The sequence below is a fragment of the Ambystoma mexicanum genome, chromosome 7p (genome assembly GCF_040938575.1).
Source record: "Ambystoma mexicanum isolate Mex_15411 chromosome 7p, UKY_AmexF1_1, whole genome shotgun sequence".
NCBI lineage: Eukaryota > Metazoa > Chordata > Amphibia > Caudata > Ambystomatidae > Ambystoma > Ambystoma mexicanum.
Window position 1 is genome coordinate 88,393,900 of NC_090939.1, and position 25,225 is coordinate 88,419,124.

General features: G+C 46.6%; 1 protein-coding gene across 1 annotated transcript in view; it reads right to left on the bottom strand.

Annotated features, from left to right (window-relative positions):
• Window positions 1–11,042: 11,042 nt before the first annotated feature.
• Window positions 11,043–25,225, bottom strand: part of NDUFB4 (NADH:ubiquinone oxidoreductase subunit B4) — a 58,702-nt gene continuing 44,519 nt past the window's right edge. The window contains exon 3 of the mRNA XM_069635842.1: window positions 11,043–11,209. Within this exon, the coding sequence (XP_069491943.1) occupies window positions 11,147–11,209 (63 nt within the window). The 3' untranslated portion in view covers window positions 11,043–11,146. The remainder of the gene's footprint in view (window positions 11,210–25,225) is intronic.

Sequence of the window (25,225 nt, forward strand, 5' to 3'; positions counted from 1 at the left end):
CATTACCATAATCAAGGTAGGCGACAATGGCTATGGGAAGCACAACCTTGTGGTTCATAGAAACAGCCACTTGAGCTACGGAGTCGCATGCACTGATTTAAACTTCCTTAGCGTGTGGGTTAGAAGGCTCTGTACCTTTTCAAACCACTGAAGGCATGCCCCGGTACGCTCACGGCAGAAAGAATACAACCCACTAGGGAAAAAAGGTCAAGAGATTACTTGCAAGGATAACAAGTTTTAAATCAGACAAATAGTAAAGGTGCAAGCAAAGGTCTCGGATGCTCCAGAGCATTCTGCCAGAGTCTTCATGAACACATTATATGGGTACACAGCGTCATCAGTGACATGGTTGAAACTTGCACGGCTGGTTGGTAGGACCCTATTCATGGGCATGCTCCATAGGGGATGCCAGGCTATGATTGGCTGCAGTCTCGTCCGCTTGTCTCCTCGCACGAAGGGTTAGCTGGACTTGTCTCTCCAGGGACTGAAGGTCAGGCTTTTCACATGTTGCTGTTTCAGGGTTACTATTGAACGATAATACTACTATATCATTATGGCATGCACCTGGGACACTTGACTGGCATAAGGGGAGGAACATGACACTCTGCTTGGTTCATGCCACACTCTACGCACCAATGTCTTCCACCCTTGTTTTGAACTATAATTTATTCCACCCTGTACCTCGTACTTCAAAGGGTGTATTTTATGGGATAAGGTCAAATGGTTGTGTTTGTTTAGATCTTTTATGGCCATTGGTTTTATTGCTGGTGGTCCGAGGTTGCCCACTATTGCGGGATGCAGGGGTTCTTGGACTGGGTCAGTGGTGAGTGCCATTACTCCTGGTGGGTGGGCGTTGGAGGTCTGCTGTTGGCCTGGCTGTGATGAATATGCGCCACAAGAGGCCTGGTGCTGTCATGGCCTTGCATGGCACATTCCTCTCTGGGATAACAAGTAATTGCAAAGGTTAAGGAACAAAAGGAAGGTTCTATGGGAATTAGCAGCGCAGGCTCATCTGCCCTCAGTGTTTGGGCCTGTTCAGCTTTCTCCGCCGGGCCTACGTTTACCACGCAGCCATGTAGAACTGAATGGGTCTACCATAACTATAAAATGGCGTCTCTTTATATGCGCGCACTAAGTCTATGCATCTATATTTCCTGCAATATTGTATTTGTGCCAGGTTTCTTAGCACAGCCCTCTCCCCCCTGGTACATCGCACGTCTATCTATGGAATTTGCCTCACTCTAAAGCGCCTGCGGGTGTGTGAAAGGCCCATTTCCTTCCGAACATTCCCCCCCTTTAGTTACTTCGACAGTAACTAATTCCTCTGCATATTTGCATTAATTTTCCCTTCTCACTGCAGCTTCATATGGGGGCGTTCCCTTTATTGGCATCCACACCCTAAATATATTTCGCAGGCTGTCTCCTGTTTGCGCATACTCTTTAGGCGTACATGTCATATAGATACAGACCCGTCCTGTCCCCTGCTAAATCTACCCATGCTTCTTTATAGTTTTCAGGGTCTGGAGAAGGGACAATGATCGTGTGGTATAGCCTGTCCACTTCATCTCCATAGGGTATCGGGACCATGCGGGGGATAGGGTGGTCAGTTTGTACTTCTATCTCCTTTGTGTTATGAGGTATGTTTGAAACGCCAATTGAAACCATCACCATTGCGCTATTAGGGACTGCTTTCGCACAACATCAAAGCCCCAGTTGGCACGTGCAAAATAGAACTAGGATAAACACGATGATAGGCACCAGCATCACCACCAGTTGAAAACCATTGTAAACCAGTTCTCCTCTTGAGCACTAGCTTCTTTCTTCATCTTGGCCCCTAGGTCATGCACTGCAGCCATGACGTGCAACAGGGTCCCATTTTCTGCATCTTCAGAAGGCACGAACGTGCAACATGAACTCCCAATCTTTTTGCACACACCTCCTTCCATTGCCGTCAGCATATCCAAGACGTGACGGTTCTGCATCGTCATCAGCATCCCTGCATGCAGCTTGACCCTTACGACGTTGAACCCCTGCTCAGTGTCATTCGACAACTGGACCAGTTCCCACCGCACAATTTGGAGCCATTTAGCATTAGCTCATGCTTGTATGCCGGGTAGCAATAATGATGCAAAGAATGTCTCTGCTGAACTGAACAACTTGTATTCTTATGGTATTTCTTCAAGCAGTGTCGATGAGTCTTTGTATAGATAGGTTGATATTCTCTTTTTTTCCTTCGCAGCTGGTCATATGGTTTCTTCCTGGGGAGGATGCAAAACTATGGTAGTGGGAGCGCGTTTTGTTCTGTGAGCCTTGGGACACAGTTGGTGCCTAATCGGGCAGTGGCCCCCCTTTCAATGTGTAGTGTGTCCAGCGAACAAAAGCCCCTCCATGATGGTGGGAGGTGCAAGTACACCTGTTGGCCACACACCCAATAGTAGTCCACCAGTGCTACTGTGCCTCTCTTTAGAATCTTTGGAATCAACAATGTTCCATTTCCATTGCATCACTCGGCGCCGACAGACCGTTCCTTCACTGAAAAAGTACAACTCGTAGTTCTTATCTTGGTGCACTTTCACTGGCTTCTCCATTGCTGCAATGCGTGTCAGTTTTGTAATATGCTCTGTCCATATTTGTGCAGATGTTCTTTCCACAAGGGCCACTGTTTTTTCTTGGTATCCCAGGAGGCCTTCAGCTCTACAAGTGAGGGTCATTTCCTGCCACTTGTTAATGACATACTTTGCTCCTTCGATCACCAAATATGGTCGTTTTAAACAGTGGGTGTTTGTCGAATTAGCTTTCCATGTCTGGGTATCTGGATCGACAAGTTGTATACGCACGTTGTGTGCCCAGAAGGTGCCTTTTAGCCTACATAGCGCAAGATGAACCAGGAATTGTACCTCTATAATTGCTACTTCTTGTGGTACTAGAACCTTGGGTGCCCCTGATGCGTGCAGTATCAACCAGCATACATAGCTACTACTATCAGTTGGTCATCTACTCACTGCACTCATGTCAGAATACCAACTATTTGAGTGCTCGGGATAACATATCTACGGCAGCATCCAGGTCTACACCATGGTATGAGTCATATTGTGGTCTTCGCGCCTTTTTGTACTATCATGGTGCGATTTATATACCTCCTTGGTGATATGCTCCTGCTAGCAGTGGTGCTACTTCTACTATTTGTGCTACAAAAAGAGGTTTTTAAATAGTGGGAAATAATATTTCAAACATTTTACTCGTACATACGGTTATACGAGTGCTGGTGTTACTTGCTTGGGACGTGTTATGCACACATGCAGTTGTGTTTGGCATTTTAGTAATATTGAGAGGTGTGCTTTTGTTCAGTTCCCCCCTCCCTCTTTTAGATGGCTTGCACAGATAAAAGATGAACCCCAATATATTCCCAACATTAGCATAAGGAAAGTGAACAAAATAGCAGTAAAGTGCAAGCCACCTTGATAAGAATACATTCTAGTAGAACTAACAACATTTCTATCGTTAAGCAATGAACAATTTGATGTTCAACTATTCATCTTCTTTAATGGGAACAAAAACGTGTATGAAATAGGGATGGTAGGGCGAGGGAAGGGGAAAAGAGGGATGAGAAAGGAGAGAGTTTATTTTTCATTTACAGAGCTTATGCCTTTAGCAGCAATGCATGTCTGGCATCTTTTCACATGCACTTATACTGACAGCATTAACTAAGTAAGGTGAGGTGGACTGGTTGTGTTGGTTTGGGGGTACTGGTGATGAATTTGCCGGTACCCTATGAATGGCTGAAAGGTGTATTCAATATCGAAGCCCTTTCACGTTTACTGCGAGGGGGGGGGCACTACATTTTGTAGGGCCCATGAAATCTGTGATTGTTCCAATTGCACACAAAGCTCCTTACATACACTAGCTCCCCTGGCACAGTGGTTGGGCAGGCGTTGTGTCTGCAAGTTGATCGGTAGTTTTTGGGTGTCGTCTGGGAGAGGTGGTGCAATTTGTCATGAGGTGCATTTGATCACACATGTTAAGTTCATCAAGTATTCTTTGAACTCCTCGCCCAGAAGTGTTGCAGCTCTATGAGCATCCAATGTTCTCCTCACAGAGGAGATGGGAGTGTGCATGCGCCTTCCCGTTACTATCTCATGTGGTGAGAGGTGGTAGTCTTTGCATGGTTGAGTGTGCGCAAATTGGACAGGGCCAGGTAAACCGTGCACCCAGTTCTTTTTTAGGGTGTTGCAGAGTTTGCAAAGCTTACTCTTGCGAAGATCATTTATTCATTCCACAATACCATTTGCTTGGGGGTGGTAAATGGAGCACATGCAGTGTTTAATACCTAATAGTGCTGCGATTTCCTTGAAGAGTTCATTAAAAAAATGGGTGCCATTATCGGATCTTAAAATATTGCACACTCCCCATCGGGGAAACACCTTGCATACAAGGAATTTTGCAGCACGTTTGCCATCTGGGTGGGCATAGGGGCCAGTCTCAACCCACTGCAAGAACGGACACTACTACTACAATGAGGTATCAAGCTCCATTGCACATCTCTCTCCTATGTCTGCATAATAAATATGTAGTTTGTGGAATGGCCCAATGGGGTGGGGCAAGGTACCTGGTAATGTGCGAAGTGTCATTCCAGTGCTGAACACTCGACATGTAGTGCATTATAGGACCATTTGTGCTCTGAAACACTTGTATAATCGCCATATAAATAAAATATCACATCATTGAGAGGTGTTCTTGGTGATTTGGTATGAACCAGTCCTCCAGTAGGTCTGCTGCAATGCGTTTTGAGCCGTGAGAGGGGTAGTGCAAGTTGCTCAAAGGCTGCGTGTAGTAGTTCCATGGGCATTACTGCCTTTCCTGTACATTGTTGCCTCCATGAGAGATCAGTTAGTGATTGTATATACCCACGCTTAAGCCAAATGTCTTTCTCTTCCTGCGGTGCTCTAGATTGGAGTGCTACATTTGTGCTATGGGCAACGCCGTGTATGGGTCCTTCTCTGGTCGTGTTCGAAATGGTCATAACATATTCAGCAGGTATGGGTACTGGGAGGTACACTGCTGCTTTGGCTGCCACATCTGCGGTTGCATTTCCCAAATAAATGTTGTCTGTGTTATTGGTATGAGCAGCGCATTTGACGACAGCCACTACAGATAGCTGTGTCAGGGCAGAAATCAGGGCACTAAGTAACGCTACATGCTGCACTGGTGATCCATCTTCTCATCAGAAGCCCCTTCTTTTCTAGCGCGAGAGACCAGCGTGCATCATTGTGGTGACATTTTACGCAATCCAAACAGATTGTCACATGAGAACCCTTTGATGATCGAAGTGCTTCTATGAGCTCCGCTGCTTGTGCTGAGTAGTGCATGGGTAGCCTTTTCATTACTAGTGTTTTATCCTCTCCTGCTAAGCGCACCACTGCTGCCCCAGTAGGTCTTTGTTCCATGTCCTGGTCGATCGTCGCTGACCCATAACAAAGAGCACCTCACCCTCTCCTAGTGGACTATCCTTGGCTTGGCGGGATGTCGTCCTCTTCACCTTCATAAGTGGCACAGTCGTGCTGGTGTAAATCCTCATCTGTGCACAGTTCAGTTAGGAACGTAGCAGGGTTTACTGTTTTGCATCTTACAACATGGACATTTGGGCTTGAGATAATAATCTCATAAACCGACTCCCTTTGAGTGCTGAGAGTGGACTTTGATCTTTCTAGGATTGCAAATACGGAGTGTTCCATGTACAATGTCACTGAGCACCCCATTACAATTGTGGAGCTCTTCTCGATGGCGAAGGCAGCAGCAGCAAGGACTTGTTCGCATGCAAACTGTCCTTGCATTACTGAGCCTAGTGTACCGCACATTGTGCTCTTGTGTCAGTACAGCGGTCATAAGGGTGCCATTTGAGTGTGAAAATATGTAAAATGTCTTAGTGTAGTCTGGGGTGGTGAGAACTGGAGCTGTGGAAAACAATTCTTTTAGGTCATTGAAACTTTGCGCCACGTCTGCTGTCAATTCTAGCTTTTGGCTGCCTTTTTGTGCTTCCTTGAAGCCATGTAAGAGTGGCCTTGTGTATGCTGCATAGTCCAGAACTCAAGCCCTGCAGTAGTTCCACAACCCCAGGAATTTCTGCATGTCTTTTACTGTAACTAGCTTAGGCATGGCACGCACTGTCGCTGCTCTGTCAGGTATAATTCTCTTGCCATCCGCTGAAATGAACTGCCCTAGATAGAGTACTTCAAGCTGGGAGTATTAGCGCTTGGCCTCAACAACCTTATAACCCTTGCGTGGCAGCAGTTGCAGCAAGGCGATTGAGCCAATGCTGCAGTCCTGCTCACCAAGAAGTCATTTAGGTATTGGATGATTGTGCTGGGCAAATGGATGTTACCTAGGTCTTCGTGCAATATCCTGTTAAATATGTCAGAATTCTCACATTACCCTTGAGGAAAAGGAGTGTGCTCGTATCGCTTTCCGCCATGTTTAAATGCTGTGAGATACTGTTGAGTCTGGGTGCAATGGCACTGAGAAAAATGCACTCTTAAGTCGACCACTGTAAAGTGCGTCATTTCTTTGTGGATGCTGCACAAGATGGAGGCCGGGTTTGGAACGAGAGGAAATTCATTCTTTACTACGTCATTGAGGGGGTAGAGATCCTGAATCATTCTCCAACTACCCCCCTCGATTGCCTTTTTAACAGGGTATATGGCCGTGTTGCATGGTAATGTAGAGGGCACTATGATCCCATGGTGTAGCAAGGCCTGTAGTGTGTCCTTTATCCCCTCTTCCACCTTCCTCGAGAGTGGGTACTGTTTCACTTGTGGTAATACTGCTCCATTTATTTCTAATTTTTAATGGGGTCACTTCTTTTAGGAGCCCTATATTGTGTGGGTTAGTTGTCCACAACTGTATCGGCACATGTTGGAAGTCGCCGTAGGTGAATGGGGGCAAGGCTACAATGGCCATATGGGGGCTTTGCAATCTCCTATACTGTACCATGAGTACAAACCTCAAGTATTATTTCCCAGCCGTCGCTATCAGGACGGTATTCCCGAGTGTCTGTACCTAGGACCACAATTCTGTTGGCCGATACCACCACTGTAGATCTAAGGACAGTATGGTGCCTGCCACTAGCTCTGGGGACAGGACAGCAAATAAAATCAGTTGGCACTCTCCAGCAGGTTTTGGTAATTTGTGGCACTGCCTGTGTAAGCATGGTTATGCCGTAGATGAACATGTCTGACTCAACGGGGATGCCTCGCACCGTCACATGTCATGGTGTGCATCACGAGCATCGCCCTCAATGGGCACGTGCGTGGCATGGAACACACAACACAGTTGTCTGTGAATGTGATAGTCATGTTCAACTTGCTAAGCAGCTCCCTACTGAGCAAGTTGACAGGAGAGGTCTCAGAATACAATAGTGGGGGCTGTACTACACTTGCTCCCACTTTTACATCTAGATCTTTCATATATGGAACCGTCAAAACAGCCGCTGAGAATCCCTGCGTGTCGAGAGTTTTGCCAGATAGCGGGAAGTCACCTTCACCGATTTCACAGCGCCTGAATCTACCATAAAGATGAATTATTTTGTTTCCCAGCTCCGCCCCACCAGGGGTTCCTCTTCTGGGTTTAGGGTCATCAACGGGACTGGACACGCAAGTGCTCTCTCTGGGGTGTCCTGTTAAGTGTCTGTTTCTCGGAACGAGAAAGGATCCCCCCCCCCCCCGAGCCTCCACTAGAGCACCTCGAAGAGGGGCCACTGTACCATTGGCCGTGCTGCTGAAGGCATTAGCGTTCCCTGCCTGCTGCATGTTGGGGTGGGGGTGGGGCTGATACTGATGCACTACCTGTTGAGGGTGTTGCAGTGGGTGAGGGCCTGAGATCTGTGGGGCGGTAACCAAGTGCAAGCTTGGTGTGTTCCATATGGCAGAGGTCATTCTTGGGGGGAGGTCCTTTAGGAGTGCCCTGGGCTGGTGGGCCATAGTTCCGCTGGCCATAGCCATATCCCATCTGCTCCCTCGAGAAATACTCCCACTTCCCATAGGTGCAACATTGTCCCACTTCCCCTCCTCTGGGTCCCATTCCCCCAAACCTCCTTCCCCTGAACCCACCTCATCCTCGCTGCTGTCCTCCTTGCCACTGTGGCCCCGGGAACTGCTAGTTTCCACCCCACTGTCCTTGTCCTCCTTCAGCCCACACCGCAGCTATTCTGGCATTTGTGGGGCCAGGGGTATACCCTCCCACCTCCATCTGGGTGGGCATCGGTCCCAACGCCACTACGGCCACCTTGGCTAAATTATTCTGTACCAGTTTCCCTTCCTCTGCCCATCAAATCTGAAGTGTTTCTTTTTCACAGTTATATTCTCCTACAATGATGCACTATAATGCTTTGGATTTCAGGCCACCCCTTCGCCTCAATCACTACGCTCTTGTTGAGCACCTTTTGTACTTTGGGCAGGCCTTGTTTTACTATAAAGTAGAAAAAGGGTATTGACTGGTCCCAGGCGTTACCAGTTTCTGCCCTTCACATCTCTTGGACTTTAAGAATGAATTGTGCGACATCCTCATTGTATATTGCATAATTGATTGTAAATCTGGCATGTCTGGGAACGCTTGCCCCAGCGCATCCCAAACCTTTGTTCTGACCTTGTTAAACAACGCTCCATTGTGAGCATCGTTGTTCAGTGTTACTCTCGGGTACCCTGCTTTCACCCACACATCGGCAGCCTGATCCCCCAATTACGGCCACCAATAGACCTTCTCTCATTGCTAAGGGTACTGCCATGGTGTGCTTCTCAAAAGTGTATATCTGCTTCCCGCACCTGCCGTGAGCACCATAAGCACCTTTATTAGGTTGTTCTTGTCCATCGGTCCACACAGTACATATTGTGGCCTCCCTGCCCACTTGTTGATTAGGGGCATTTGCAGTCTGTTCCGTCCACCCTTGGTTACACTTTCCTTTTTCCTTGCTACTGCCATCTTGCCAAACCTCTCCCTCAACCTGCCCTCCGAAAAGGGTAATGGGGTGGAGGGCAAATTGAGGGGGCCAGAGGAGGCGCCTGTTCAGCTTCTTCATCTTCACCGTCCCCAATCTCATCGAACTCGCTCCACTCGTCTTCGTCTTGCCCACGGAACCCAACATTCTCCCAAGAATGGGAGAATTCATCTCGCCCACGGAACCCAAGCTATCTGTGTCGCTGTACTTTTATGGGTGCATTGTCTTTTCTGGATAAAAAGGTCTCCTAACTTCCACTCATTCGCCGCCAGTGGCACCAGCATGTCTGCCTTTGTTATGTCGCTTGTAGTCTGGCTAATTCGGTTCGTGAGGCCAGTGCTACTTCTAGGTCTCTTGAGCTCACATCGGCCTGTGCTGTGATCCCTGGAGGGGGAACATATGGAGGAGGGGGTGCCGTTGCTGATGTCGGTACATTTGAACCGGTTGACACGTACGTTGGGTTTGTGTATCCCACTGCAGGACAGGCTGCTTAAGGGTATAGTCCCTGGTGTCCCGCCTCACCTTTGTCTGGGCCTGCACCTCTACTATCGTTGCACACACCTCCCTCCCCTGCACTTTTATGCATTCTCGAACATCTTCCAGCGGTTCAATATTTTCCTCCTGTTTTGTAGTGGTTTCCCTTTGTATTTTGCTGTCAGAAAGATAGACATGTGTTCTAGCATACTCCTGTCAAAACAGCCCTGCTCTGGCCAGGAGCGGGGCACCCCCCCCTCCCCATAGTACAACGGCAGGGCCTTGCACGTGTACTCTATGGGCGTTTCTCCCCCCCATGGTCACGTCTCTCGTGCGCTTGCTTAGCCTTTTTAAAGCTCTCCCTTCCGAGGACTGAAGGGGCCACCCGACAACCCGTGAGGCAGCACTGCAAATAAGCAGCAAAAAAGATGTGCTGTGCCCTGCAGCCATGCCTTACATAGCTGTACTATAGGGGGGAGGAAGTAGAGATTGGTACTAGAGGAGGGAAAGACCAAGGAAGAGAAAGCTAGGAAAAACAACAAGCGGGAAGGGCTGGCATTGAAGGAGGGAGGCGAGGGAAAAGAAGCATGGCAAAGAGATGTAGACTTATGAGGGAGAGGTTGGTGTTGGGAGGATTGTCAGTAACAGAAAAGACAGAGCCAGAACAGGAGAGCAACTAAATCTGAGGAAAGGGGAAGCTGGAGATGGAGAAAGTGTATAGAGAGGTCCAAAGCGAAAAAGGATTGCCCAAGTCAATAAGGCCAAATACTCGAGGGGTTGTGCTGAGAGGAGGCAAAAGCAGGATGTCCTGAGCAGAGGGTGCAGCCAACGTATGACCGCTACAGAAGTGGAGAAGCTTGTTGAACTGGGTCCAAATAGTTGTAGGCCCAAAGCATTAAGACCAAGGGATTCAAGGGGGGAGAGAGAGGACGACAGATGCTTGGCGGGGGGCCATAATCCAGACTCTGATGAGACTGGCAAGCACACCAACAAAAGTAATACTTGCTCCCTGAAACCATGTTAGCTTTTGCAGAACCCAGGCAACACAATCTCCAAGAATGAAAGCCTGGGAGGGGGTTGGGAGTGGGGGGGCCTAACCACAAAGCAAGTCTGGGGGTGAGGACCAAACTGCACAGCCAGCCGAGGGCAAGTGGCCCAGGGGGAGGCAGGTGGGGGTGTTCCCAACACATCAATACGTGGGGAAAACCACACAGGAAACAAATACAGTTAAATCCCTAGAGTGCTAGATGGATCCCTACATGTTTTCGGTATTCTAACCCGCCAACCCCACTGTGTCCGGAGTAAAAATGTTGCGCTGTAAGCTACTAGCCAGGCACAGATAGTAATTCAACCCTCAATTCTCCATATATGCAGAGCGCATCACTCTTATTCAGCAAGATTCCAATGTATTAAACAAAAAAACAAAGCGTTGGCATTTCTGTGCATGGACTGTACCAGTGACATAGCCCTTTCCTGAACTCGATAATACCGTTAGGTTTTTCCATGCACAGTAGGTGAGGCAAACCATTATTACATGCAGATTAATGACAAATGCCCAAGAGTCAAGAAAGACAGAGCCGTGTTACATAAATAATATTAATTTTATAGATGCTTGTTATAAGGACTTCCGTTGCCATAGCCACGCTATGCACAGAGAATCTTCCTGTGGCTAGGTGCTAGCAGAACTCAGTAGGACAGCTGGAAGCGGCGCGTGAGCTTGCCTTCCTGGATGGCCTTTTCCTGCTGGTCCTGCAGAGAAACAGAAAAGTGCTCATCAATGTTTTGTAACAGATTATGAGAAACACACAGAGGCCAAGACGGCCCAGCGATGCCCACAATGGGCAAATTCCAGCAAGTGAATACGGAGGAGTCCCCCTCTCAATAACCCAAACATGTAGTAACACTAAACATTTGTCTATATTTAACTTATTTCACAAGATAAACCATGGTTTAAGAAGCACTTTAATTTCTTATAAATACATATGGAATACCACGGCAGGGTTAGGGGGCGTGGCCCTTACACCTCATGTCCAAGCAGGACGAAATGTTCACTGAAGTGAATTCTGCAGAGAGTTACAAACAGACCAAGAAGTGTTCGTTCAGGCGGGCGGGCCTCCCCACCAGAAACACACACACTTTATGAAGCTCTCACTGCGCCCCACCCCAGTCATTAAGACCCACTACTCATTCCAGATGCCAGTGGTAAACTAATTGCAAACACATTCCCTTCCTGCTGGATCCGCAGTTAACAGGGAAGATAAAGGCCTTCCTGGAATCCCGACACCCCAAAGGCTACTGCTGTCGAGTAATAACAGGACTCCTGTCACGTTATGTGCACAGCCCGGTTTTACAAGCGTAGACGTTTCAGAAAAGACCTGAAAACATTTTGGCTGGTGCACTTGCGAGGACTCGCGCAAAAAGACCAGGAAAAGAATCAGATGCGGCGGCGGAGCGGATAGTGAGGACAACGATCGTGCCCGGCGCTCCTCCTCCCGAAGCGAGGCCTGAAGCCTCCATTGAGCAGCTAGACACCATGTTGCCGTTCATCCCAATGCAGAGCCCCGGGTGGGAGCTCTGCATCTGGAACGGCACTGAATCTGTTCTAACCAACGAGTACCTCCCTCAGGGAAAAGGAAGAGTTGAGGGCTGGGTGCATTATCTACACCCCTCACCTGCTGACAAATATGCTGAAGTCAACTGTTATATTGCCGGGGGCCTGTCACTCAGTGCGACAGGCTCTGTAGGCAGGGCCTCTGCCTGACTACCCAGCACTGGCACCCGCTGCAATAACATGCTGCAGGCAGGAGCCATGGTGGCCTAAGACTGGTGAACGGGAGCACCACTCGCCTCTTTATTAACATAATCACATGGTATCTGTCGGGTGTACACCACCCGTTACGGTGCACGAGCCCAGGAGGGGCTTTACATCATCAACCACCACGCGGTACTTGGGGGACCTAAATGGAAACAGCCATCGGACTCGACCATGCAATGCAACCTTTCGTTTGTAGGAGGTGTGGATTGCATTCCAGAAAGGTCTGCTTACGCGGGTCCACAGATATGGGGGTAACAGGAGCAGAGGTGGAGTGGGTTAGTTGGGTTGCGGAGTTAGGATACGGTCTGATTTTGTTGCAAGAAATCACTGTGGAACCTTTCGCCCGTTTACTTACCGCAGCTAAACTGCTGTGCTAACAAGTGTATCAAGGAGAACAGCTTTTGCTTGAGAATTGTTAAGGAGTGCATTTCTTAATACTGGTGTTTGCTGGCTGGCATTATCATACTTCAAAGCGCAACGATGCATGACATTAACCGGATACACCCCACCACAGCTATAAACAAAGATTCTCTATACTAATGAAGCCCTCAGCCTCGAATCTTCACCAACTGAAAATGTAATGCCTTCACTTTGCACTGCCTCACGGATTGTCGCTAGGTTTTCCAGTATGTTCTTGCATTTACCACTGAAGTCTCCAAATGTGAGCATGGAGGGGGAGTGGGAGGGGGGAGAAAGCTGGCCCATGTGGGGCAAGTAACCCGCAGCGCTTTGGCAACTGAAATAAAGGATTTCCAACAAGGCCTAACCCAAATGGGAGGTGTGCGTTTCTTTTACACAACATTGCTGGAAGATCTAGGAACAAGCTGCAAAAGTAAACATGTATTTAGAGCAGCACCCACAGAAAAGCCGAAGGCAACATAAAATGCAGACGATTCCAGTATCCGTTGCAGAACAGCAGTTTCACCTCTGCAAACAGTTGGCAACTACTCCAGTCTGGCTCTCAAGTTGCACTGCATAATGCCTAGCACCTGCCCACCTCCTGCCAATCTGTCCTAGCTCTGGTACCACACTGATCTGGAAACCTGCGGCTGAATATGCAAGCCTCCATTTGCCTAGCACCGGAATACGCAAACGAGAGCAAATCTTCACAGCCCATGGACCTCCACAAGGCTTAGAAAGCTTACACTGGACTGCAATTGCCTAGAGCCTTTCACTGCTCAAGAAGTGGCTACTTAACCCATCTGAGGTTGCCAACGTGTGCCCCACTTCTAGTCTCCCCATCCAAGCCACGTGGCTAGAGGTTCACCACCCCCTCACTTGTCATCACAGGCTATGTAAATACCAGCTCATCCGCTTCACATGATTCGGCAATCGGGTGGTGCAAAATACTCTTTACGAACAAGGACGTGATGCCCTTTTGCTCTTGCATCTCACTGCAGCATAAGACATGGTCGATCAATAGGCATGGGCCTAGGAGGGGGTGCCCAGCACTGGCTGACAACTTTGACTGCCTCTCAATCTCAGGTTGGAGCCTGCAAGCTGCCTCCTTCACATACCTTGGATCGTGCCACGGGATCGATGCTGCCTCCCATATTATTCACATCTACAGCAGTGGGGGGGGGGGGCTCACCCATGGGGTGCTACTGCAGGGCCCCACGCACTTTTTTTTTAACCCTTCAGGCCAGAAAACCAGCGCACACAAAAAAACCAAGGAAAATAAACTTATGGAGCGAGCGATTTCAACATTTAATTCTTTACAAAGGCAAAGACTAGTAGTGTCCCTTGTGCCCTGGACAGCACATTTCATGGGCGATGGCCGGAAAGAAAGAAAGAAAGAAAAAAAAAAAAAAAAAAAAAAAAAAAAGCCCGTCTTCACTCATGTAGAGCTCTGTGAAAGACAGGTGGGAAACCATGGGCGACGTCATGCCCTTCAAGATCCTCCTAGGCGCTGGAAAATCCAGCGAATGAGGCATGCTGAAGGGCTCTTGGCACCTCCCAATGCCTGTCAGTCTCAGGCCGGGGCGGGGTCAGAATGCTGACCCCGCCCTCCACCGCATACAAGAATAGTCAGGAGGAGGGGTGAAGGGAGTCTCTGGACCCTCTTCCCTTCGACCCACCCCCAACGTGATGACATCTGGAGAAAGAGTGAAGTCCAAGAGAAGAGACCTGCGGCTGGCCAGGGAAGCTTTTAAAATAAAAGAAAAAAATCTGTGCAAGTCTGTGTGAGAGAGAAATTGATTTGAAATGTAAAGGTTGCATGTGTGACAGAGTGCCTCTGCGTAAGTGTCCTGGTGGGTGCAGAGTGAATGACGAAAGAAGGTGCAGGAGTGTGTATATGAGCAGGGCAGTTTCTAGTCCATTTGGTGCCTAGGGCGAAACACTAGGAATGTGCCCCCGGCCCACGCGCCACTCCCACCCTGCCCCGCGCGCCTCCTCCACCGCATCCTGCACGCCACTCCCTGCGCGCCACTCCCAAACTACACCATTAAGGAACTCCTACCCAAAGTCAATAAATTACTGCTAAACAAATGACACCCAGGTAGCCCAGTCCATAACAAAGTGTGTTAGACTAACAATTGACCTCACACAATGTAGTGCACCTTAGTTCAGCCGTTTTTAACATCGCAGAACTGCATGCTACTCGCACGTGTTTGCAGCTGCAAAATTGTGTGAACAATGCTGCAATTGCATGCTCCATTGAGGGCCATACACAGTTGGAGAAAGCTGGCCTGATGTGTGGATGGGCCAGCGTTTTCTGTGCTGATACGTATGCACTACACTTCTACAAGTGTACATCCGGGCAGAATAAACATGCATCCTGATCTCGGTGTGGGTCTGTTATTTCACAGTGCCTGGAAATATGGATTCCACAAGTCTCCACAAAAGCCAAAAAAAAACCTTGGTTTAGCCAAAGCTGTTAGCATTGTGTTAATCTAGGAAACTCTACTCCAGAATGGATGATGTTAAAAATGTTATGAATTCTGTGGAACCCAATATATTACTTTATAAGGCAAGTCTTGTCCTTCTAAACGGTCAAGGGTGCGATAACATTTACACTGGGGATATAAATATGTAAATGCAGCTTCTGTTTTCCCACTGCCCTTTGCATTTGAAAACCTTCAACTGCGCCACATGAGTGCACTGCTATTGCTGAGGTACAGTAGGCAGAGAGTGTACCCCGGATGTCAGCCATGGAGGCCCCCAGACATTTCCAGACACCCCTGCTCATGGCTTGCTGTACTCTGCCCTGTATGATTGAAGGGGGAACAGGGAGTGCAGGTGCACCACGGTGCTCATCAGTGAACATTACCGAGGAAAGTACAACTGTGCAAAGCCATCCTGTGTGCTGTCAGTGTTAATGCATAATGCCAGAAAGGATTGGCAGGGATGGTGCGGAAGACTGATATTGATTTACAGTGCGTTAAGCAACTTTTGAGCTGCACAAATCATGACCGGTTTCCTCAAGTTCCATTTTTAAAAATTTGAGAGCATTTTTGCAGTTTTTCGAGGGAGAGGTTGCTTCGTTCGAAGGCTGCAAGAAAGAATTTGGAGAGACTTGGGCAGAGGTTGATACGGCTGTCAAGTCTCTTTTTCACTTGGGAAACACGTGGACTTTTTTTTGTAAACATATGCGATGTTTTCACCGAGCTTAATGGAGCTACATCGGCAGGGTTTACAGTGGCACGGAACAGCCACAATAAAAACAGAAGGGGCTTAGCAAAATTGTCTTGAGTAAATAAAGCATGAAATACGTCCGAAAAACTGCTGAACGCTATGCACAGTTAAACTGTGCATAGCGTTCGGCATTCTTTGGGAGTTGAAAGAAACATTGGGCTGCACCGATCATCTTTCTGGTGCCGAGTCGGGGATCTTCTTGCTTGGCAAGATCCGGGAGGCCAGGAACGCAGAACCGAAAGCAGCCGTCTTTGTTCCACCGTGTGAGTCCTGCAGGATTCCAAAGGCGGATGGCCATCAGGAGAGGCGCCCTTTTGTGCCCCCACCCCTAGTGACGTGAATGTGATCAGAGGGAGCCTCTGACTTCTGTAATGTCACGTACTACCTGCTTACTACGTGACATTACAGTCAGAAGAGGCAGCGGCAGCACCTGCTATGGCGCTAGTGTGCTGCTGAACTCTGCCCACGGCAATCATGAGGCACCACAAACTGGGGGATTTCATCCGCTCCAGGGACCGGGGCAATTGCGCCCCGGGTAGCTGCCCGCTTCGCCCGGCCAAGAAACGGACCTGTATATGAGGACCTGATTCTGCTCTCCATGTAAACAAAAAAAGAGTGCAAAGACACCCTTCTTATTCTGTGCTTGCGTATATAAAATCAGTAGCGTCATTCCATCACAGTGACACTTTTCTTATTTTACATGGAACTTGCAAGCATTCCGGAATGGGCGCGTCTGTGTGAGTAGGTGTTCTTGTGGGTGCCGTGTGAATGATTAAAAGAAGATGTATGGGCGCGTGTCTGTGGTTTGGGCGGGGGTGTCAGTCTCCTTCTCTAGCCGAGGGTGACCGGGGGGGGGTGCGTAAAGGTTTGGGCTTGGAGGGACATGCAATACACCAAGGTAAGAAAACCTGTTCTTGCTGGCTGCATGCAGTGTGCGCAGTCAGGAAGATCATGTTTTCTTACTATGGCATGGCCTTTTTCTGGATATGTATGATAACATGACGTGGCTAGACTTGCATATGTTGCTGCACCCAGTCTCGGAAAGATTTCTTACTGTGGCATGGCATTTTGTGCTGGGAATCAATGGTAAAGCAAGCATGGTAAGTGTCACTGCGTGCCAAGACTGGCCTACTTCCGTGCAGAAACTTGAATTCTTTTTATTTTGACATTGCATTTTTAATGCCAGGTCAACAGTAGTATTATGTGCAAAACAAACTGCACTATTTTCTTATTTGGGAATATTGGTGCTGCCTGCATGGATATGATTTGGCCACAGCAAGGGTGAGCAGGTTTTTATACTGGCATATATTGTGCAGGCAGACATCATGAAAATGTGTTGGGAAACGCTCCTGGGCACTGTTGGTGATTTTCATCTATTGGATTTTGTCAGTAGTTGCCCTGCATAACCGAATGCAAGTCGTCTGGCTATGTGCCCATTGTTCAAAGAAAACATATTCTCTGGGGAGAACCCTGCTTGGTTGACAGCCAGCACTGATCTACAGGAGTCACTGGGTCAACGGCTGCTGGATTCCAGTGTGTCCATCCAGGAGTACAAAGATGTAACAACTACATTTAAAAGAAAAGAAGGTGTCAGTTGCAGAGATCCACCACCCCAGGGACTAACTCTGTTCCATTCAAGACCAAATGCCTCACGGTTACCCCAAGCTCTACACCCAGAGAAACTGAATGTTTGATCATAGTCTTGACATGAGTCAAGGGTGTGCTTTCCCTTATGAAACGTTTAGATCTGATCAGCCTTTTAGAGTGACCATTGATGCCCTAAGCCATCATCAGAGCTGTAGGTGAAGCACCCGTATTAAAGCAAACTGTTCTGTAACACACTGCAGCCTTCCATTTGCTCACTTCCCTGTTGCGTACGTCTACAGAGGGGCGTGGAGACCACCTGCAGTGTTAAAAACATCTGCGATTATTACAGGCTACAGTGTGGTAACTATACATCCGTCTGCCTGTATTGGTTTCTCCATTGTGTATTTGCACAGAGGGGAGCTATGGTTGATAATATTGAAATGAAATATGTGATTGGCATGCGACTTTGTATGCGTTTTTTATTTAGGGACATTGCGTATATCAATTATCGCCGTGGTACAAGGTTTTAGGTATTCTAGATTCTGTATTTACATGGATGCATTTTAGAGCGATTTTAAAAGTGACAGACAACTTCCTTGTAATAATGTGGTGCAAATTTTTGATTTTATTGTATGTCTTTCTATGTCTTTTTGCTTCTTTTACTATTCTACTCCGTTTAGTCCTATTTTGTGTATGCTTAAAGTTCATACATTGGATATACATTGTAATAACTGTTGTGAATGTTTTTATAGTTTGTGCAAGGTTGACTGGTTTCAACCAGAATCACAATAAATACATTGAGTAGTCCTGATGTGTGGTTTAGTTCTCTACCTGATCACATCTTATTATAAATAACATATTTCTTTCTACTTTTGCGATTGTCCCCTCGGATCTCATTTCAAGGTTGGACAGCAACAGCAGAAATACATGCCTTTATGGACTGTTTCTTTGACCACACTGCATTTTTCACACATCTGTAAGGTTGATAGTGAATGCAAAGGCATTCAACACAATACCTTACCTTTAAAGTATAGGATTCAGTTCATGAGGTGTTACCTACTTACAATGCATGTGTCCTACTGCAGCTCTTCTTTGGCTGATCATCATTTGAGGTTGGGCGGGTCTCTGTGCAGTAAACATCTAGTGCATTTCGATGTGCCAAATTTAAAAAGGCACATTTCCCCAACATCAGCTCCATGCCTTTAGAATTTCCTCTGCACACTGCAGCTTTGATGGGCTTTTCTACAGCTTTGAAAACACATCCATTTATCCTTGCCTCCCATCACTGAATCCACTGGACCTACCATTATACTGCATTTTGCAGAACAGAAGACAATCTTGTTGGCTTTACTTTTGCCTTTAAGACTAAATTTGCGTTATGCGCCATATTTCATTATACTGTACAACATGCGAGTGCCTCAGTGCCCACTTGGAGTGGGAAGGCTGCATTAAACTGTAGAGGTAAACAAACCATTTGCTGACAAAATACAAAGTGTTGCTTGGGATTCAAAAATAAATATGTAATACTAAAAAGCCCGAGAAGAGGATTAGGTGAGGCACGTTTCACAGAGAATGCATTACCCATCCCTAAAGATAAGGAGTGTATCAGCGATGTTTACGCCCTCAACATAGGCAAAATAATGCCCAAAAATATTATTAGGGAGTAAAAATACTTGCAACTAAAAAATAGGAAATGGACGCACAGAACATGGTCTCCCTGCCTTCACCAACACAGGTGCATGGATAGGTTTGCACCAGTAATGGACGCAGCGATCAGAAGTAAACGCATCTTTTAATATGTATGAAGGTGCAAAGAAATCATTTTACAAAAACATTTCCTTTTCCCCAGTTAAAACATGTTTACTTGTTGATCAGATACTCTAATTGGGAATTAGACTGACATTTTCACTGCCTAAAAAAATCATTTGGCTCCCACTTTAAAAACAAATTGGGCAGTAAAATACTCCCGAATCTCAGCTGGAGCACTGGCATTCTCAAGCCTGCGGAGGTCGTTTTTATTAATTTTGTAATATCTCAAACCTGCCTCCCCCCCCATAAAAATCAGGCTATGTGGGTTGACCTGAAGACAATTCCTGGTAGAATATTGGTGTGGGGGAGGGAGGTAACGTTTTAATGATCAGAGGTTTACTAAAGTTCCGCAATCAAAGAACATTCACACTTTAAAATGTGGTATAGGTCTTCTGATGCTCAGTAGGACTATTAAGCACATCACTGCTGATCACCAATAAACCCATGTACTTGATACCCATCATATTGCCAGTCTCTACTGCATACACTAAGCAGATATTTCCAGTTTCAGTCAGGCCCCCTGCCATGGGCAATTTTCATTATGGTCACTTAACCCATCATTGTCTGGATTTAGATTGTTTTTCGGGTAGGTTTTACCATCACTTGCTAATGCCGGAAAGAAGGGCTGCCAGTGCTACCCATGGTGCCCTAGAGCCACGACTGGCAGAGAGGCTGCAGCCAACGGTGGAAGCTGCAGTAAAGACCATGCCAGTCTGTGCCTGCCATTAACTTGTGGGCTGGGCAGCCAGGTGCCGACTGCAAGGAGGCAAGTCTTGGAAAGGCTTCTTGTCAGAACATCATTTGGGGTGGGTCTTCATGACACATGCCTGTTGAAACGCCTGAGCTGTGACTGGCTCACGGTGGTCTGGATGCTGGGGCAGTGATCAGATTTGCGTTTGTTTTCGTGCCAGTAGAACAGCTGGTTTCAACTAGCACCGCAGCAGGATTTGTCTTGGTGGAAGCCCCAGAAAAAAAAATAAAAAAAAAAAAAAAAAAAAAACAAAAAAAAACACGTGCACTCCATTAGCCCCAGTAGTACAAAAATGCACACTGTGGTGGCACTAGCATTCTCACAATGCTGGTCTTTACACAAGGTCTGATGTCGCAAAAACTGAATAGTATATTAGCACAGAGATAGTTATTGACTTCCCCTTAACCAATCAGAATGTTCAGAGCGCAGTCAAGAACTACTGGTATTGGCTGTATTCTTAACATTCTAACTTCAATAGCAGACGTGGAAATGCCACAATGCAATTTCGTGGCAAAGATTCTTTAAACAAGACCCTTCCTTTGTGTGTGGGGGAGCTGGCACATTTTTCTGCTGCAACGTCATGTTTAACACCAGAGAAAGCTAAACACATGGAAATATGCTTCACTTTCTTATAGATAAACCATTTACTTTTACATGATGCCTAATGGATGTTAAACCCACTCCATTTTAATTAAGTTGCAATTAAAATCCTAAACTAACGAAGACAAACTTATTTAAAACACTGCAAAATGAAACCACATTTAAATTACTGAGTTTCTCCATTTACTTTACTCTCTATTAAGTAAAACTTTTACTTGACCACCAATGTATTACTACTAGCATTATGTGCCAATACCCTTACAGACCTCAGCTGGGGCCTTCATCGCTTAGGATTAATATTAGCCTGGTGAGGGGGCATAGCTCAGGGTCACAGTACCTGTGGCGGCCTTTGCCTTATTCTGAAGCGCTTGGGGTGCAGGAAGAAAGTGTCTTAATTCTACATTAAGAAAGTCCCCAATAAGCCCACCTATATTCGTCCCTCGTTGGCGTTCCTCCTCCAGCCTCTATATAATGTGGTGATCCCTCCTTTGGAACCCGTGCAACATACAGGACCCAAACTCTGGCCAGATTGGGCATACTCCTCAGGGGTACAAGATCTATAACAAAAACAGTCATGTGCAAAAATATGTTGCAGATACCCCCACCTCCAAATATGTCAAAAAATGCAGAAATCAAAACCTTCAGTGGCGCACTCCTTTATTAATGGATCCCTCAGCAGAGATAAAAAGCTTGTAATAAACATTTCGCATCAAACCTGTTGCTTGATCACATTCAATGCACACAATGTGGATAGCGCTCTATATACAATGACTGTTCTCTATGGTCATAATAGAACGCATAGTCCTTTCTTTGTGTTTACATCATGTTAATGTGACTCCCAGAACATGCAAAAGCAGTTGGCCATGTTTGCACATAAAATTAGCAATGAACCTTTAACCAAGAATTAAACAGTTGCACATTACAAATAGTTAACAGTCCATGCAATGTCTACATATACATACGAGCCCATGCGTTAAGTGCTTCGTTCTTACATATCACAGGGATGATGGTTGAAACCCAGTTATAAGCTAATACATATCCGGGTGACAACCATTCATTAGATTTCCATGAATGGAAGATTACACATACACACACACACACACACACACACACACACACACACACTCCTGCTAAAATCAACCCAATGCTCTGTATAATGCTCGGGGTCAGGTGGGGGTGTAGTGATCGTGCAGGAAGAATGTAAGCGTTGCTCTATCACTACCATTCCTGGTTTGTTTGGATCATCTGTTTCAATAGCAGTCTTTTGTACCGCACAGTGCATCCGATACCCCAATTGAAACCATCATGGCACTGCTAGGTACAGCTTTGGCACAACATCGGAGTCCCAGCTGACGGGTGCAAAAAAGGACCATCATGAACACGATGACTGGCATCAGAATCTTCAGGGTGGCCCCCATCCAGGATGGTGCCCAAGAGAAAAGGTTGCCAAACCAATCCCCCTGCTGTATGCCAGCTTCGGTTTGCATGCGTGATCTGAAAGTGCAGCAGGAATCACCAATTTTGCAGCAAACCCTTCCTTCCATTTCCGTGAGCAGGTCAAGCATATATCTGTTCTGGAGGGTCAACAACCCTATGGCACGCATCTCAACCTTAATTGCGTTGAGGCCTTGTTCCATATCATTTGCCAGCTGTACGACCTCCAATCACACAATTTCGAGCCACTTGGCATTTGTAACAGTCTGAACCTCAGGCAATAGTAGAAGTGCGAAAAAGGTTTCTTCTTTGCTGAGCAGTCTATATTCACTGGGTATTAATTCAGAGGAGTCTTGAGACAGGCAATTTGATCTTTTCCAGCGCAACCTGGTGTTCTTTTCTTTTTCGCGTAATATACGGAAGCTGGCGGGCTGCAACAGTGGACTCTTATTGCTGGAGCTAGGGTTGGGGCAAGCAAGTTCTTCAACCCCAAAGCAGGGTGGTCTTCAGAGATGAGAAGCGCCGAGTGCAACATGGCCAGCGAGCAGTAGCCCCTTCATGATGGCGGGAGGTGCAAGAATGCCTGCTGTTCACACACCCAGTAGTAGTCCATTAATGCTGCTGTGCCTTTTTTGAGGTCTGGAATGAATAATGTTTTATTGCATCTTTGGTTGGTCCTTACGAAAACCGTTCCTTTATTGTAAAAACACAGTTCATCAGTCTCTTGCTGTTGGACTTTTATGGGCTTCTCCATTGCTTCAATCCATGTTAGTTTTGCGATATGTTCGTTCTAGAACGCTGCACATGCTTTATTCATTTGGGCCAACACTTAATCTCCGAATCCCAGAAGCCCTCCTGCTGCGCAACTCACTGATGTTTCTTGCCATCTGCTGACCGCGTACTTTACTCCTCATAAATTCAGGTATGGCCTCCGCACACACTGGATGCTTTTAGGATTTTGTGCATTGCAGCTGGTCAGGATCCATGGTTTCTAATTGCACACTCTGCACTATAAGGTGCCTCACAGCCTACACAGTGCCAGATCAACTAGGCATGGAGCTGCTACAATTTGGTAATTCTTGTGATATTAACACCTTGGGTGTTCCCGATGTGTGTGGTATCAATGAACAAACATAACTTTCATTCACCATTCTCTTCCACACCGAGCTCATGTTGGTGTACCAAATAATTGAGAATTCTGGATGATGCATATCCTCTATTGTATCTAGGCCAAGCCCGCGGTATTCGTCATACTTGTACTCCCTAAAATGCCTCTTTTTATGTGCTAGAACTAGGCTATATACATTTGCAAAGGACCAAGTCAGATCAGAAGGGGTCTTGTAGGAAATAATAGTCATCAATAGTATTCCCACTTTTCACTTGATCATCAACATGCAGATCTGTGGCTACAGTGGAGCGTTAAAGGAAATGGGAACACATATGTTTGTACTTTTGGTCGAATTTAGATCCTTAATAGAACCATTAATAGCAGCATTTGTTTCTATACCCCCCTATTTTATATGCCCTCTCCATTTAAAAATAAATCCTAAATATATACCTAATCCAAACATACGCATTGCAAACAGTCCAGCAATATAATGCAGTACGCTTAAATAAGGATAAGAAAACATAGACCGTATGCAGTCTTTATAACGAAAACGTTATAAAAGAATGAACATATATTGAATCTTTTAGAACTAAACATTTTATGAAGAATGCACTTAGGGGTGGGGTAAAGGGTTAAATCTTGTGGGGAAACGGTTCAGGTGGGTTTTAGGGGTGGGAAATCAGGATTTGGGGAGGATCCCCCACCCCACAAATGTGTTATATTTTTCATTATAAAAAAGTGCATTCTTCATAAAATGTTTCAATATGAAGACATTTAATCATACAAGTTACTTTTCCTAGTATAAATGGAACTATTAGAGCCAGTAAAGTCCTTCTGGAAAGCAATCTTATTAAAACATAAGAAATAAAAAGGGAGAAGGGGAGGGGGAGGGGAAAAAAGAGGGAGGGAGAAAAGGGGGGGAGGGGACAGATACGATAGAGTATGGGGGACGGTTAGAGTCCCTGTGCAAAATAGAATGCATAGCAGTTTTTTGCAGTGGTATTGGGTAATATTAGTTTGTTGCAAAAGAATTGCACAGGCTATATAAAATGGAGGATGGGTTTGGGTGCTGTGGATATGGGGCAATTTAATGTTCAGGTGCATGCTGGGGCAGCAATGATTTGCGGACATCAGAGAGGTGCAGCCAGTAACATAGCACCTTCACTTTAACAGCAAGAGCAGTGGCGTAAATGACCTGAAAAGGACCATTATATTTGTGTTGCTTCCACCGGTGGCCGAAATTTAATGTATATCCAATTACCGGGGAACAATGACAAAGAGGGTGACATTGCTGGTGTGTTTTCTTTGCGCCGCTGGTTGCTTCCTCTGTCCGAGGAAGTCGCAATCTGTTGGGAGACATTTTATTGCCTTCGACACGGATGACAAATTGCTCCCCCAAGAGCGACACTACCTTATGAGCGTTTGACGCTCGTCAAACAGGGGAGAGCGGGGTGTGCATGTAGTGCCCCGTTGCCACCTGGTGGTCCTTGCTAGACTGTGTGCGCAACTGAACAACGCAAGTGGCAAACAGTGCACCCAATTTCTCTTTAACGCGGTGCACAGTCGGCAACTTGCTCTTAATTTGCCATTTAGCTTTTCTAAAGCCTTGTTGGCCTGGGGGTGGTAAATGGTGCACATCCGATGCCTGATGCCCAGTAATGCCGAAACGTCTTCTGACCTTAATACATTGCACATGCCCCGTCGAGGAAAAACCTTGTACTAAAGTTTTTGCAGCGCACTACCATCTGGATGTGTGCAAGGTCCCGCCTCCACCCCTTGTGAGAAGGGACACTACCACAATAAGGTAACGAGATTCACTGCACCTTTCGCCGATGTCCGCATAATCAATATGCAGTTCGTGGCACGGCCCAGTCGGACAGGGTGCCTCCAATAGTTCTTAGTGTACAGCCTGTTTTATAACGGACTCGTAGTGCAATGTAAAGCCATGTTAGTCACATTTTCCTGTAGGTTTGGGACAAACCAGTCTTCCTGTATACCTACTGCAATTTGCGGTTTGGAAACATG